General features: G+C 36.9%; 1 protein-coding gene across 4 annotated transcripts in view; it reads left to right on the top strand.

Moving 5' to 3' along the window:
* Positions 1-17639, top strand: part of GABRG3 (gamma-aminobutyric acid type A receptor subunit gamma3) — a 711486-nt gene that overhangs the window by 398708 nt on the left and 295139 nt on the right. For all 4 annotated transcript variants that reach the window (XM_049613938.1, XM_049613937.1, XM_049613936.1 and 1 more), the window contains exons 4-5: positions 5661-5881; positions 13308-13390. In XM_049613938.1, the coding sequence (XP_049469895.1) occupies positions 5661-5881; positions 13308-13390 (304 nt within the window). The remainder of the gene's footprint in view (positions 1-5660; positions 5882-13307; positions 13391-17639) is intronic.

Raw genomic sequence — 17639 nt, 5'->3', positions numbered from 1 at the left:
CATTTTTACACAATAAAAGCAAGCACTTAGAATTTTGGAGCCCAAAATTCAAACAAATTTTGACATATTGAGTAACCTTGGTAAAATTCCTCAAGTTTTCTGAGTTTTAATATCCTTGATATAATATAGATTTTAAAAAATCTGTATGATTTTAGGTTTTTTGTAAAATATAGTTGGGACTTTTATAGAGAGTATTCTTTTTTTAATTTAAATTTTAGTTAATATACAATGCAATATTGGTTTCAGAAGTAAAATTCAATGATTCATCACTTACATACAACACCCAGTGCTCATCACAAGTGCCCTCCTTAATACCTATCACACATCTATCCCAACTCCCTTCCACATCTCTCCCATCAACCTTAAGTTTGTTCTCTATCATTGAGTCTCTTGTGGTTTGTTTCACTTTCTTCTCTTTCCCGCCTTCCCCTGCGTCCATCTGTTTTTTGTTTCTTTGTTTGTTTCTTAAATTCCAAAAATGAGTGAACTTATCTGATCTTTATCTTTCTCTGATTGACTTATTTCACTTAGCATAATGCATTCTAGCTCCATCCATGGCATTGTAAATGGCAAGATTTTCATTCTTTTTGATTGTCAAGTAATATTCAGTTGTATACATATACCACATCTTTTTTTTAGTTTATTTATTTTGAGAGAGAGAAAGAGCACTAGTGGAGGAGAGGCAGAGAGAGAGGGGGAGACAGAGAATCCTAAGTAGGCTCCGTGCTGTCAGTACAGAGCCCTACATGGGGCTTGATCCCATGAACTGTGAGATCATCAGCTGAGCCAAAATCAAGAGCTGGACAAGAGTCCATTAGGACTGAGCTAGACAGGCACCTCAGTATACCACATCTTCTTTATCCATTCATCAGTTAATGAATATTTGGGCTCTTTCCATAGTTTGGCTATTGTTATTAATGCTGTTATAAACATTGGGGTATATGTACCCCTTCAAATCTGTATTTTTTATCATTTTGGTAAATAACTATTAGTGCGATTGCTGGGTTGTAGGATAGTTCTATTTTTAACATTTTGAGGAACCTCCATATTGTTTTCCGGAGTGGCTGCACCAGTTTGTGGTCCCACCAAGAGTGCAGGAGGGTTCTCTTTCTCCACATTCTCACTGACACCTGTTGTTTCTTGTGATGTTAATTTTAGCCATTCTGACAGGCGTGAGGTGATATCTCATCATGGTTTTGATTTGAATTTCTCTGATGAGGAGTGATGTTGAGCATCTTTTCACGTGTCTGTTGGTCATCTGTATGTCTTCTTTGGAAACGTGTCTGTCTATTCATGTCTTCTGACTATTTGTTTGTTTTTTGGATGTTGAGTTTGATAAGGTCTTTATAGATTTTAGATATTGCCCTAACCCTTTGTCAGATATGTCATTTGCAAACACTTTCTCCAATTATTTGTTATCATTGATCACATAGGTAGGCCTTGGCCCTGCTTGGAAGAACATTTTTCATCCTTTTCTACTCATTCTCTTATCTGATAAACCAGTATTAAAGAAAAGAAGGAAGTAACATGGATGAATATCTGTATGAGTCACACTTTCATTGTCATATGCTGAATTTTATTTAAAGTACTGAGTGTGTTCCCTGTGCAAATATAGCCTGTTACATAGTCAGCAATCATCATTGTTAGGCTAAAATCCTGCCATCAAGTAGTTGAGGTGCCTACTCACCTCATCCAGTCTATTCTGTCTGGCAGAATTGTTACTGTCTCATCAGGTATGCTTTTGAACTTGCTCCAGGTCTTTTGTTCCATCTATTGTGCGGCTCACTCCTGCACCTCTCTGAGGTTTTGGTTCTAAGTCAACTTCTCAATAAGGAAAGCAGTACTTTCTCCCTCATTCCACTCCTCATTCCACATTTTCCAAGGTACCAGTTGGTATAGGCTGTGGATTGCTCCTCTTACAAACTGCTCTGGGGAATTTTGCACCCATGATATGTGTCCAGCATGAATCAGCAGGAGCTGTGCTCCACAGTCTCTCACACACTGAAAAGGAGGTGTGCTCTTCAAACATCATCTCAGAAATGACACACTTCACTCTGCTCACATTACACTTTATCATAAATAAGGTGGCAGACACAGCCCCAACAGGGGGAGGGGGAAGTGCAATTCTACTCTGTGCCCATAAGGAGGGCTGCTGCAGTACTTGGTGAAGAGCACCAGTGACCACCATGATCTGTATCTAGCTGCCAAATATTGTCTATCTCTCCCACGTCAGGGAAGATACATCCCACCTTTCTTCAAATGAGGTAACCAAAAAGGTCCACCCAGGCCCAGTTTCAACGTCAAGGTTATGTGTATTTGTGCTGACATCCACATCAATTCTGTACATGGTTTTTCTTGGTCTATCAACTTCTAAACTAAAGAGAAAAGCTATTTGACCTACTCCAGCATACCTGGTATGTCTACAACAATGGAGAAGAGCCAGGATCATCACAATCAACCCACTGGTTTCACAGCAATTTTGAGACTCTAATTGGCAGATCCTGAGTGGGCTCTGTTCCCTGGAAGGAAGGCATCTTCTTTGATTAAGCTTTAATTCTTCTCCTAACGCAGGGTTCCAAAGGACTCTTCTCCCTGGCTCTTGACTCAATTGTCTGAGAGTTTATTCTTTTTCCACTAGCTACTTTAGCCATGAGAAAAAAATGAGCATTGGAAAATAAGCTCTGATCAGTTTTCCAAGCCATAATCAGCCCGTTATAGATAGTAATGCAAAAATACATCTCAGTTTCAAAGAGTCACAGACGTCTCTTCCTGACTTGATGGTACTTTGGCAGTAGAACTCTCTTAAAACTGAGTCAGCTTCTTACCTACTAGGAGAGTTTCACATGTGCATAGCCACATTCACAGACCTTTTGTGAACACTATTCTAGGATTCACCATGTGCCTTTGCTTTTGCATACCACTGCCTCTCCCATCCTTTTGCTTTCAAATGGACTCTTACTCTTTCTCTTAAATTAAGTATATTTACCTTGGCCATATCAGCCTTCAATGGAAGAGTCTCATATCCTGAAGCCATGTTTGTATGATTAAAGATCTTACAGGGTGACAACTTAATCCATTTAGGGATTTTTATCAGTGAATCTGACTATTTTGCAAAGCTGAGTTTCAATGAACTTTTATTCTCAAAGCATTTCTTGATATTCTGATTTACTGATGGGAATGAAAAGTATTTGCTTCTTCTAACCCTGCAAGAAATTGTGTTTGCTTTATCTTTCTTTTCTCTTTCATAACTGCTTTCAGACTGGCCAATTATCTTCTGAGATAATTTCTTTCTTATGTTAACTTACCAAAAACAGTCAATAGCAGCCAACACATTCTTATTAATGTTCCTTTTCCAACCTCTGCCCAAAGAGCTACGCATTCATTAGATGTGCTCTGCCTTATTACAGGTGTCAACTTTGCCAAGCATTTCACCCATGCATGACATGAGCCACTTTATCTCCAGTCCTAAACCTGTTATAGTTTTGTTTCAGCATTCTTCTTTGTTAATAAACTGATTTTCTTTCTTTTATTTTTTATTGAGATATAATTGACATTTAATGTAATATTAGTTTTAGGTATACAAATGTTTTGACATATGTATATGCTACAAAATGATTACCATAATAAGTCTAGTTAACATCCATCATCCACATAATTAGAAATATTTTTTTCTATGATGAGAACTTTTAAGATCTACCCTTAGTGACTTCTATTATGCAGTACAGTATTGTTAACTATAGTCACCATGCTGTACATTACACCCCCAGAACTTATTCATCCTATGATGGGAAATTTGTACCTTTTGATTCCTTTCATCTCTTCCCCCACCTCCAACTCCCCACACCTGGAATTCACCAATCTGTTCTCTGCATCCATGACTTCAGTTGTTTGTTTTGTTTTGTTTTAGTTTCCACATAGAAGTGAGATCATATGGTATTTATCTGGTTTGGTCTGACTTATTTTACTTATGGCAGCACTGGTTGAAACCCATTTTTAAAATAGTATATGACAGGAAATAACACACATGCATGCGTGTAGACACACACACACACACACAAACTTCCTCTTAGTCTCTCTCTGTCTCTCTCTCTCTCTCTCTCTGTCTCTCTCAGTCTCTGTGCAGTTCTGGGTTTAGAGTCTGTCAATGAGAAACATGTGCAAAATTCTGGACGGTGATGAAGAGGCAGAGGCCATTATTCTCCAGAGGCTTGTTTAAGCAGACACATGAAAAGAGGGAAGGACTTGAATGGGACCCTCTGGATGCTGAGATTTCACTCAGCTCTGGACGCTTCCACAGCAACCTGCCTTCAGCTGCTCTTTCCCTGGAGTTTTCTCTCTCAGCTCGTCAAACACTTAAGCAAGATGCAGATTCTCTGTACATAATTCTTTCCATATTGAACCCTTGGATAACTTTTGTATTTTCTAGCTGAAATATTAACTAATACACTGACCTCATTTTTTATGATTGATATATTTGACCATCAAGTATGCTGGATTTTTTCACCTTAACTGTATGTTTAATTTCCTGACTAGAATACAATCTCCATGAGGACAAGGAGTTTTCTTGGCACAGGGCTGGGTCTTCAGTGGTTTGCAGGGCTTGGCATACTCAGTGCAGCAAACATATGATAAATGAACATATTAATTAATACAAACTAGGATTGGCCAGTTCAACTACCTATCTCAGAAAGATTCTTTAACTGGAAACTCGGTGTAAGGAATAAATGTGGGATTTGTTGAGGATTACTGAACCCACACTCTGTAAGAGCAATTCATTTATAATATCTAATATGTAAAGGAAACTAAAAGATATAAAAATCTCCAATAGTCTGCATCTAGATCCTCCTTACTATGGGCTTGATTGCTAATAATACTTTAAACTGTGATTAGGGGAAATGCCTCTGAGGTAGTCTCGTCTCTGGACATTTCTTTAGGTCTCATGGTAAAATTAGTACCATCCGACACCTGATGGTCACAGCAAAGTCTTATTCTGTATGGAGAATATCAAATGGTTTCCAATTACAGAGGTCACCTGAGCCTCACCAGCATTCTCTTGAATCAGAGTTTGGCTTGAGTTCTATCACCTTTATAGTTCTTTGTTGTTACTTGTTTCTTACTTTTCTTTCTGATTTGAGTTGTGTTGTTTCAGAAGGCCTTTAAGTGAAGATAATAATTATTATATAAGCTAATACTTATGGATCAATGCCAGACACTAAGGTTTTTCCTTTATTTTTATACCTCATTTAGGAAGTAGGCATTCCACCCATTTTACAGATTATAATGAGGCTTAAATAGGTTGTGTTACCTGTCAAAGCTTGGACTTGAGAATGCAGGGGGATCTGCATCTATGCTCTGATTTATAGTCTACTACCTCTTGGCCCCTTATCACAGTTTATGTGTTTATTATAATTTAAGATTTACAGAATCTTTTTTACATATGTTATCACATTACTGACTAATAATACTGGTTATCATTTGTGAAAATGTGTGCTATGTTGATCCAGGCACTATACCAAGCACTGAAAGAAAGGTATAAGGGTGTATACCTGAAGGTATAAGGGTGTATACATGAAGGAAAACCAAACCCTTGACAAAGGAAATGAAGCATACAGAAAATTTACTAATAGAACGATGTTGCCTCTCATTTTTCTCTGTTTCAGGAATACCAAATTGATATATTTTTTGCTCAGACCTGGACAGACAGTCGCCTTCGATTCAACAGTACAATGAAAATACTCACTCTGAACAGCAACATGGTGGGATTAATATGGATTCCAGATACAATCTTCCGCAATTCTAAAACTGCAGAGGCTCACTGGATCACCACACCCAATCAGCTCCTCAGAATTTGGAATGATGGGAAAATCCTTTACACTTTAAGGTGAGATGTTGGTGGATTTTTTAAAAAAAATTTTATGATAAAATTTATTATCAAAGTGGTTTCCATACAACACCCAGTGCTCATCCCAACAAGTGTCCTCCTCAATGCCCATCACCCACTTTCCCCTTTCCCCCACCCCTCATCAATCCTCAGTTTGTTTTCAGTATCCAAGAGTCTCTTATGATTTGCCTCCCTCCCTCTCTGTAACTTTTATTTCCCTTATCTTCCCCCATGTTCTTCTGTTAAGTTTCTCAAGATCCACATATGAGTGAAAACATATGGTATCTGTCTTTCTCTGACTTGCTTATTTCACTTAGCATAATACCCTCCAGTTCCATCCATGTTGTTGCAAATGGCTAGATTTCATTCTTTCTCTTTGCCAAGTAGTATCCCATTGTATATATAAATCACATCTTCTTTATCCATTCATCAGTTGATGGACATATAGGCTCTTTCCATAATTTGGCTATTGTTGAAAGAGCTGTTATAAACATTGGGGTACAAGTGCCCCTATGCATCAGCACTCCTGTATCCCTTGGGTAAATTCCCAGCAGTGTTATTGCTGGGTCATAGGATAGATCTATTTTTAATTTTTCGAGGAACCTATACACTGTTTTCCAGAGCTGCTGCACCAGTTTGCATTCCCACCAACAGTGCAAGAGGGTTTCCATTTCTCCACATCCTCTCCAGCATCTATAGTTTCTTGGTTTGTTCATTTTAGCCACTCTGACCAGCATGAGGTGGTATCTCAGTGTGGCTTAGATTTGTATTTCCCTGATGAGGAGTGACATTGAGCATCTTTTCATGTGTCTGTTGGCCATCTTAATGTCTTCTTTGGAAAAGTGTCTATTCATGTCTTCTGCCCATTTCTTCACTGGATTATTTGTTTTTCAAATATTGAGTTTGGTAAGTTCTTTATAGATTTTGGATGCTAACCCTCTATCTGACAGGTCATTTGAAAATATCTTCTCCCATTATGTCATTTGCCTTTTAGTTTTGTTGATTATTTCCTTTGGAGTGCAGAAATTCCTTACCTTGATGAGGTCCAATAGTTCATTTTTGCTTTTATTTCCCTTGCATTTGGAGACATGTTGAGGAAGAAATTACTACAGCTGAGGTAAAAGAGGTTGTTGCCTGTTTTCTCCTCTAGGGCTTTTATGGTTTCATGTCTCACGTTTAAGTCTTTCATTTATTTTGAGTTTATTTTTGTGTAGGGTGTAAGAAAATGGTTTAGTTTCATTCTTCTGCATGTTGTTGTCCAGTTCTTCCAGCACCATTTGTTAAAGAGACTTTTTCCATTGGATACTCTTTCCTCCTTTATCAAAGATTAGTTAGCCATACATTTATGGGTCCAATTCTGGAGTCTCTATTCTATTCCATTGGTCTATGTGTCTGGTTTTTTTTGTTTTGTTTTGTATTTTATTTATTTATTTATTTATTTTTGCCAATACCATACTTTCTTGATTACAGCCTTGTAGTAGAGGCTAGAGTATGGGATTGTGATACCTCACACCTTGGTTTTCTTCTTCAATATCACTTTGGCTATTCAAAGTCTTTTGTGGTTCCATACAAATTTTAGAATTGTTTGTTCTGGCTTTGAGAAGAATGCTGGTGCAGTTTTGATTGGGATTGCCTTGAATGTGTAGATTACTTTGGATAGTACTGACATTTTAACAGTATTTATTCTTCCAATCCATGAGCATGGAATGTTTTTCCATTTCTTTGTGCCTTCTTCAATTTCCTTCATAAACTTTCTATAGTTGTCAGCATAGAGATCTTTTATATCTTTGGTTAAGTTTATTCCTAGGTATTTTATGTTTCTTGGTGCAATTGTGAATGGGATCAGTTTCTTTATTTGTCTTTCTGTTGCTTCATTATTGGTTTATAAAAATGCAACCAATTTCTGTACATGGATTCTGTACACTGTGACTTTGCTGAATTCATGTATCAGTTCTAGGCAACTTTTGGTGGAGTCTTTCGGGTCTTCCATGTACAGTATCATGTCATTTGCAAAAAGTGAAAGCTTGGCTTCATCTTTACCAATTTTGATGCATTTTATTTCAATTTGATGTCTGATCGTTGAGGCTAGGACTTCCAACTCTACGTTAAACAACAGTGGTGAGAATGGACATCCCTGTCGTGTTCCTGATCTCAGGGGGAAAGCTCTCAGTTTTTCCCCATTGAGGATGGTAATAGCTGTGGACTTTTCATAAATGGCTTTTATGATGTTGAAGTATATTCATTCTATCCCGACTTTCTTGAAGGTTTTTGTTAAGAAACGATGCTGAATTTTGCCAAATGCTTTTTTTGCATCGACAGGATCATATAGTTCTTATCTTTTATTTTATTAATGTGATGCATCACATTAATTGATTTGCAAGTATTGAACCAGCCCTGCAGCCCAGGAATGAATACCACTTGAACATGGTGAATAATTCTTTTTATATGCTGTTGAATTTGATTTGCTAATGTCTTGTTGAGAATTTTTGCATCCATATTCATCAGGGATATTGACCTGTAGTTCTCTTTTTTCACTCGGTCTCTGTCTGGTTTGCGAATCAAAGTAATGCTGGCTTCATAGAATGAGTCTGGAAGTTTTCCTTCCCTTTCTAATTTTGGAACTTGAGAAGGATAGGTATTAACTCTGCTTTAAATGTCTGGTAGAGGGGCGCCTGGGTGGCTTGGTCGGTTAAGCGTCCGACTTCGGCTCAGGTCATGATCTCACGGTCTGTGAGTTCGAGCCCCGCGTCGGGCTCTGTGCTGACAGCTCAGAGCCTGGAGCCTGTTTCCGATTCTGTGTCTCCCTCTCTCTCTGACCCTCCCCCGATCATGCTCTGTCTCTCTCTGTCTCAAAAATAAATAAACGTTAAAAAATTTTTTTTTAAATGTCTGGTAGAATTCCCCAGGGAAGCCATCTGCTCCTGGACTGCTATTTGTTGGGAGATTTTTGATAACTGATTCAATTTATTCACTAGTTATGGGTCTGTTCAAATTTTCTATTTTTTCCTGTTTGAGTTTTGGTAGTGTGTGGGAGTTTAGGAATTTGTCCATTTCCTCCAGGTTGTCCAGTTTGCTGGCATATAATTTTTCATAGTATTCCCTGATAATTGTATTTCTAAGGAATTGGTTGTAATAAATTTTCCTTCGTGATTTTATATATATTGGGTCCTCTCCCTTTTCTTATTGAGAAGCCTGGCTAGAGGGTTATCAATTTTGTTTATTTTTTCAAAAAACCAACTCTTGGTTTCATTGATGTGCTCTACATATTTTTTTAGATTCTATATTGTTTATTTCTGCTCTGATCTTTATATTTCTCTTCTGCTGGGTTTGAGGTGTCTGCTGTTCTGCTTCTATTTCCTTTAGGTATGCTGTTACATTTTGTTTTTGAGATTTTTCTTGTTTCTTGAGACAGGCCTGGATTGCAATGTATTTTCCTCTCAGGACTGCCTTCGCAGCATCCCAAAGCATTTGGATTGTCGTATTTTCATTTTCATTTGTTTCCATATATATATATATATATTTTTTTAATTTTTTCTCTAATTGCCTGGTTGACCCATTCATTCTTAGGTAGCATGTTTTTTAATCTCCATGTTTTTGGAGGTTTTCCAGACTTTTTCCTGTGGTTGATTTCAAGTTTCAAAGCATTGTGGTCTGAAAGTGTGCATGGTATGATCTCAATTCTGTTATACTTATTAAGGGCTGTTTTGTGACCCAGTATGTGATCTAATTTGGAGACTATTCCATGTACACTCAAGAAGAAAGTATATTCTACTGCTTTGGGATATAACGTCTAAATATATATGTCAAGTCTACCTGGTCCAATGTATCCTTCAGGGCCCTTGTTTCTTTATTGATTCTCTGTCTAGATGATCTGTCCATTGTTGTAAGTGGAGTTTAAAGTCCTCTGCAATTACCACATTCTTACCAAAAAGATTGCTTATGTTTGCGATTAACTGTTTTATATATCTGGGGGCTTCCAAATTCTGTGCATAAACATTTATAATTGTTAGCTCTTCCTGTTGTATAGACCCTGTAATTATTATATAATGCCCTTCTTCTAGTTTGTCTGATGTAAGTATGGCTACTCCAGGTTTCTTTTGAATTCCAGTAGCATGATAGATAGTTTTCCATCCACTCACTTTCAATCTGAAGGTGTCCTCAGGTCTAAAATGAGTCTCTTGTAGACAGTAAATAGATGAGTGTTGTTTTTTTATCCATTCTGATACCCTGATACCCTATGTCTTTTGGTTGGAGCATTTAGTCCATTTACATTCAGTGTTATTATTGAAAGATATGGGTTTAGAGTCACTGTGTTATTTGTAGGTTTTTACGCTTGTAGTGATATCTCTGGTACTTTGTGGCCCTTGCAACATTTCACTCAGAGTCCCCCTTAAGATCTCTTGTAGGGCTGGGTTAGTGGTGATGAATTCCTTCAGTTTTTCTTTGTTTGGGAAAACTTTTATCTCTCCTTCTATTCTGAATGACAAGCCTGCTGGATAAAGGATTCTTCACTGCATATTTTTCCCGTTCGACACATTGAAGATTTCCTGCAATTCCTTTCTGGCCTGCAAAGTTTCAGTAGATAGGTCTGCTACTACCCCTATGTGTCTACCTTTGTATGTTAAGGCCTGTTTATCCCTAGCTGCTTTCAGAATTCTCTCTTAATCCTTGTATTTTTCCAGTTTCACTATGATATGTTGTGCAGAAGATCAATTCAAGTTACATTTGAAGGGAGTTATCTGTGCCTTTTGGATTTCAATGCCTGTTTCTGTCCCCAGATTGGATAAGTTCTCAACTATGATTTGTTCAAGTACACCTTCAGCCCCTTTCTCTCCTTCTGGAATTCCTATGATATGGATATTGAGTCACTTAGTTCTCTAATTCTCCCCTTGTGATCCTGGATTTTCTTTTAATCTCTGTTTTTCTCAGCTTCCTCTTTTTCCATAATTTTATCTTCTAATTCACCTATTCTCCCCTCTGCCTCTTCAATCCATGTTGTGGCTACCTCCATTTTATTTTGCACCTTATTGATAGCATTTTTAATTTATCATGACTATTTTTGAGTCCCTCGGTCTCTGTAGCAATAGATTCTCTGATGTCTTCTATTCTTTTTTCAAGCCCAGTGATTAATTTTATGACTATTATTCTAAATTCTTGTTCAGTTATGCTGCTTAAATCTGTTTTGATCAATTCTTTAGCTGTCACTTCTTCCTGTAATTTCTTTTGAGGAGAATTCTTCTGTTTCATCATGTTGGCTAGTTTTTTGCCCTTTATGAGTTTAAAAGCTTGTTATGTGCTCTACACCTGCAAGCACTGTTATATTAATGGTTGGTTATACACTGTCCCTGCCTGGCACTTCAGGAGGTGTTTTTTGGAGAGTGTTACTTTCTCTCTGTTGTTGTGACTTTGGTTATTTTATTTCCCTACTTGTAGTGATGTTTGGATCTGCCACCAAAGCACCATCTGTGCTTTGATATGTTCCTTGAAGTAGCCCTGTGTTCTCTCACATTGTCCTGTTTCTCCCTGGTAGACTCAGTCTCTTTTTCTCCCAGACTCTTGGACTTTAAAGTCCTTTGGCTTCAACCCTTCTTTGGGAGACATAGGAAGTATGGATCCCCCTACTTCTCTGCCATGTTGGCCCTTCTCTCAGATGTTGGTGAATTTTGGATCACCGATGGGCTGATACTGGAGTCTCTAATTTAGATTATTATACACATGGGACCCTCTTTTCATATTGGTGAGTTCTATCAATTCTCATGTTTGACATGTTATCTCATTCTAAAAAAGTTCATCCTAATGATACTATATGTGAAAATAAAGACCTACAAATTAGCTGCAATGAATATAAAGTCATTCCTTCATCAGAATCCATTTCTGTTGAAAATAAGCTGTGGAAATTATGTTTAATGTATTTAACCCAATGGGTCAACTCAGCTAGGAAAATAAAGATGTCTTAGAGTGCTAATTAACAAATGTAAGCATAACCAAATTCAGGACCAGAGGGAAAAAAGAGCACAGAGGTCATTCCCCAGTGCATCCCTAATGGAACTGGCAGCTAGTGTAATGAGTCTTCCTAAGGGGTAGGCAGTCCTCACAAACCTGTAAATGTAAGAAAAACTGCACTTCAGAGAAGTGAACTGACTTACCTGTCAAAATTTACCACTGGCAACTAGTGTTATCATAGTCTCTGTCTCTCAGAAGTCTTTCCATTAGCATAGTCCAAGTCTAACTGATCATCTAGCTGTAACATACCACAGAAATGCCATAAACCTGGGCTAACCTTTCTGTTCATCTAGTATTAGGATCAGGACAGCACCTTCCAGAAACTGTTGTCCCCACTGCCTGTCACCTTTCAGGTGACACTGGGCATGGTCATGCTTTTCTAACAGACTTTCTCTCACTGCCTTGCAGCACCATGACTCCTCCCTGTGTCTCCTGCTCCTGCTCTTATGCTGTCCCTCCTAACACTGCTTCTTCTGTCTCAGGACTTCCTCATCACTTCAATCATTTTCCTCTCTCCTGTTGGCTTAGCTCATTCCTTCCCATATCTATGCTGAGGTTTCCTGCATGCCTACTTCCAACCCAGAACTTCCTTTATGGACTCCAGATGCTTGAAACTACCTGTCCATGTAGTGTCTCCTCCTGAAGGTCTAAAAAAAAGCATTTCAAACTCAGCATGCCTCATGATAATGTGAATTCTCTAATTCTTCTCACCCATGTGTCTTCTTGGCTCAGTGAAGTCCACCACCAGCTGCTGGGTACTTCTCCTTTCTCACCCCCACATTCAGTGTATGAGCTCCTAATTGCAGGTAAGTTGTGGCCATGAGGTGTTACAGGTACTTCCTCATCAATCTTAAAGAAATGTGATTAAGAATCTGAAATGAAGGTGAGCCTCATCAAACCAGAATAGGGACATGGCCCTTCCAGGGATTCTTTATAGAAACTCTGATCTCAGGGCTGTCTTCTCTGGAAGGATGCAGTGCTACCACCTGTTTGGTCAAATGAGGGAGTTGTCCAAATCTGAAATTGCTTCTGCAAGTGGATTAATTTGTCATTATACCTATTTAGACAAATATGTCAGTCTCAAAATGGAAGAAGTGTTTAATTCAGTCAAACAGATTGAAGGCAAAAATATATAAAATAACAGTTGTTTTTATTTCTCTCCTCTCTGACTTAGTTTGTGTTTCTAGGTGCAGTTTCGAATTTTAGTAACTGAAATTCTCTCTGTTACCAATAGTTAAAAATAAAACAAAATAACACAAAAGCCACTAAATGGTATCCCTGAATGGATGGCACCACTGCCAAGAATTAAATGCACTGCTCCCACTCCCCACTTGTGATAAAATGGCAGCTCCCTAGTCTTAACCTGGGACTTTTCTGGGTTGCTTCTGGCTGACTTCAAGAGTGATTCTTGGCTCTCCCACAGGCTCACCATAAATGCAGAGTGCCAGCTACAGCTGCACAACTTTCCCATGGATGAACATTCCTGTCCACTGATTTTTTCCAGCTGTGAGTACTAACTTGGGGTATAAATGCTTTGTAAAGGAACGTGTAGCTTCTATTGATTTTAGGCAGATAGACATGTGATTAGCATCATAGCATCACTGTGCAACCAGAAAGAGTTGATAATGGTTTTGATATTAGACACATGGGCATTTTGTCTCCAGACATTATTACATAGGATGCATGTTACTGAATGGGTATCTTTTAAAAAAACTGTGATCAGCTTGACCATTCCTTGTAATATTGGAAGAGTCAGAAATCGGTGAACAGTCGACTTACCAAAGACCCTTATGCTAATGGATTGTGCATGTTATTTGGAAGTATGTAAAATTCATTTGCAATATTTTGGGGTTTAGTATCATCCTCAAGCAAGCTGTTTTATATTCTGAATAGAAAGATTAACAAATTCATTTAAATATATTTATATTTGTCTCATTGCACTCTTGTAGGATGTAATTTTTTTGGTACTGTATCTTCTAATAATTACTAACAAGTAATCTTTCACAGATTCTTAAAGACAAAATCTAATACATACAAAGATACATATAAAAGGAAATATCAAATTTATGTGTTTATATATAAAAATAACTTTTTAAGTAATAGTCAATATAGATCTGTAGAATGTAGTATACTTCAATTTAAATGTGTTAATCACAAGTAGTTAAGTATTACTCATAAGAATTTAGTTAAATTTATTGACCTTTTATAGAATTGCATACAGTGCTTGACAAACAAATGTGATGAAATCTCAAGCAGAAGGTTTTGTGGGTTTCTTCACTGGAAGTGAAAGATGAAAATGAAATAAGAGATGAACACACTTTATAGTTCATTTTGGATCCAGAAAAAGACAAGATAGAAAGTAAAATTTCACTAATCTCCTAGGTTGGGCACATATATATATATATGTATTTTAATGTTTATTTATTTTTGAGAGAGAGAGAAACAGAATGCAAGAAGGGGGAGGCAGAGAGAGAGGGAGACACAGAATTTGAAGCAGGCTCCAGGCTCTGAGCTGTCAGCACAGAACCTCATTTGGGGGCCTGAATTCATGAACTGTGAGATCATGAACTGAGCTGAAGTCAGAGTTTAACCGACTGAGCCACCCAGGAACCCAAAAAAATTTTTTGTAGAGATTAATTTAATTGGTTGATTCCCAATTTAAAGCAATACATTCCCTGAACCATTATACTGTTGGTAACACAAATTGTCAATGCTTACTAAGTAAATGTCTAAAGTATATGAATGTCTGATAAAGTTGTCTGTAGATTACTTTAGGCCTGCTATTCTCTATTTAATTACTTTACCAGTTATGGAACCATTCAGAGGCACTTAGGTGGCTCAGTTGAGCGTCCAACCCTTGATTTTGGCTCAGGTCATGCATGATCTCACTGTTCGTGAGATCAAGTCCTGCATTAGGCTCTGTGCTGACAGTGGGAAGCCTGCTTGGGATTTTTTTTCTCTCATCTCTCTCTGCCTCTCCCCTGCTCGTGCTCCCTCTCTCTCTCAAAATAAATAAATAAACTTAAAAAAAATGGAACCATTCAAATAGTTTAGTTCTTTGTGAGTCACTTTGGTATATATGCATATAATTTTCTTAGTGACTTGTCCACTTCATTGTTTATTAGTGTCTTCAATCAATTCAATTTAGCTATGTAGATCCTTCCAACGCCCTGGTATGCTATTAATTCATCTATTGACTTTATAATTTCAATAATTGTTTCTCATTATTAGACATTCTAATTTTTTTCTTTTTTCTAATTTTTTATGCAATTTGACAGCACCTTATTTCTTCACTAAATGTTTAATGTCATCTTCCATTTATTCAAATTTTCAAAATGTTCTGGTGTCTTTGTTGGAGCAATTTGCAGAATTTGTTGTTTTGTTTTACTCCATTACATGGAATTAATTTGCTTTTCTGATGAATTAGTAATTATTTCATTTGAACTCATGTTTCTTGGAATTTTTTCTGTGGTATTTCTTTGAGGCTTACATTTAAAACAGTTTTTTTTTTCTTTCTAAAGATGTTTTGCTCTGGCTTTGCCTGGTTGTCTCTATTACTTTAAAGATTAAGCTTGGATTCCTGGGCCACATAGAATATGTGAATTCTAGCTACGTGTCTGATTTCAGGCTGTGTTTTTACATTCTTGGGAAGGACTTTTTTGCTTTTTTGTTGTTCTCAAAGCCAAATATGGACAAGGAATCTCCTTTTAAGGAAAATTTCTCCTGAGTCTACAAGCTGAGGTTTTTCCCTTCCCTGTGGAAGCAGCTCAAATGTCCATTGACAGATGCATAGATAAGTAAAAAAAAAAAATGGTCCATACATACAATGGGATATTATTCATACTTAAAAAAGATGGGATTTCTGTCACATGCTACAGCAAGGATGAAATTTGAGAGCATGATGCTAAATGAAATAACACAATCACAAAAAGACAAATACTGTATTGTTTCACTTATTTGAGGTATCAGAGCACAGTCACAATCAAAGGACAGAATGTCAAAAGTTGGTCACCAGGACCTGGAGGTAGAGGGAATGAGGAGTTACAGTTGAATGGTATATAGTTTTATTTTTGTAAAATAAAAAGAACTCTGGAAATGGATAGTGGTGATAGCTACACAACGTTAATATACTTAATATCGCTGAAGTGTACACTTACCATTTGACATTATGTACATTTTACCACAACAAAAACATTGAACAAAAAGTGTAATAACTAGAATAAAACATTCATTCGAGGGTTCAGCAGCAGATTTGAGCATAAAGAAGGAAGAATCAGCATACTTAAATATAGATTTATTATCTTTTTTAATGTTTATTTATTTATTTTGAGAGACAGAGTGTGTGTGTGTGTGTGTGTGTGTGTGTGCAAATAAGGGAGGGGCAGAGAGAGGAAGGGAGATTCTCCCAAGCAGGCTTCATGCTGTCAATGCAAAGCCCAACATAGGCCTCAATCTCAGGAACCATGAGATCATGACCGGAGCCAAAACCAAGAGGCAGATACTCGACTAACTGAGTCAAGTTAGTATCTAACTAACTGAGCCACCCAGAAGTTCTAAATTCATTTTCATCATAGGGTCCAAAGAACATAAATACAAAAGAATTAAGAAAAATGAACAGAGACTCAGAGATTTATGGAATAAAATTAAGCTTAGCAACACGTGCATAAGGAGAATCCAAGAAAAAGAGGAGAGAAGAAGAAAGCAGAAAGAATATTTGAAGAAATAATAACCAATAACTTCCCAAATTTGATGAAATATGTGGATTTACACATCCAAGAGCTCAATGAATTTCAAATAGCATAAACGTAAAAATATCTATACTTAGGCATATTATAATCAAACTGCCAAAAGGCAAAGACAAAGAGAAAGCAATAAGAGAGAAGCAACTCATAACCAATAATTAGTCCTTAATAAGATTAGCAGCTGATTTTTTATCAGAAACCATGGAGGCCAGAAGGCAAGGAGATGACATTATTTAAAGGCTGGAAGAAAGACTATCATCCAAAATTTCTATATACAGTAAACCTACCCTTTAAAACTGAAGAAAAACATTTCCAAATGAATTAGAATGGAGAATTTATTGCTAGCAGACAAACCTATCCTACAAGAAGTACTAAAGGCAGTCCTTCAAGCTGAAATGAAAGAACATAAGGGGGTAGAAATGAAGCTATATGAGCAAAAAAAAAATTACATTCTATTAAAATTAATTTGATACTAATCCATAGTAGATTGTTTTAAGAAATTAATTGTAATAGGATAATCACAAAAAATAGTTAAAAGTAAAATTAAATGAAATGGCACAGAACTTAAATTTTTGCACTAAAAGATATCTATTTAACACACAAAAAAGACAGTAGTGAAGAAATAGGAACAAAAACGACATGACATAGATAACAAATAGTAAAATGACAGACATAAATTCTATCGTATCAGTAACTACACTGACCGTAAAAGGATTAAACACTGCAAACAAGAGTCTGCGGTTGGAAGAAAGGGTTAAAGATTATGATCCTACTATGTACTGTCCATATGATACACAAGTTAGATTCAAACACAAATCATTTGAAAGTGGAAAGGTGAAATAAGATATATTATGTAAATAATGACCAGAAGAAAATTGGATTGGTTGTATTAACATAAGAAAAAAAAACATTAAGGAAAATTGCTATTAGAGACAAAGGACATTTTATAATGATAAAATGTGTCAGCACATCAAGAAATTCAAAACAATAATAAACATACATACATCTACTAA

Source organism: Panthera uncia (assembly GCF_023721935.1).
Source record: "Panthera uncia isolate 11264 chromosome B3 unlocalized genomic scaffold, Puncia_PCG_1.0 HiC_scaffold_1, whole genome shotgun sequence".
In the NCBI taxonomy this organism is placed as follows: Eukaryota; Metazoa; Chordata; class Mammalia; order Carnivora; family Felidae; genus Panthera; species Panthera uncia.
This window is presented reverse-complemented; position numbering and strand designations above follow the sequence as displayed.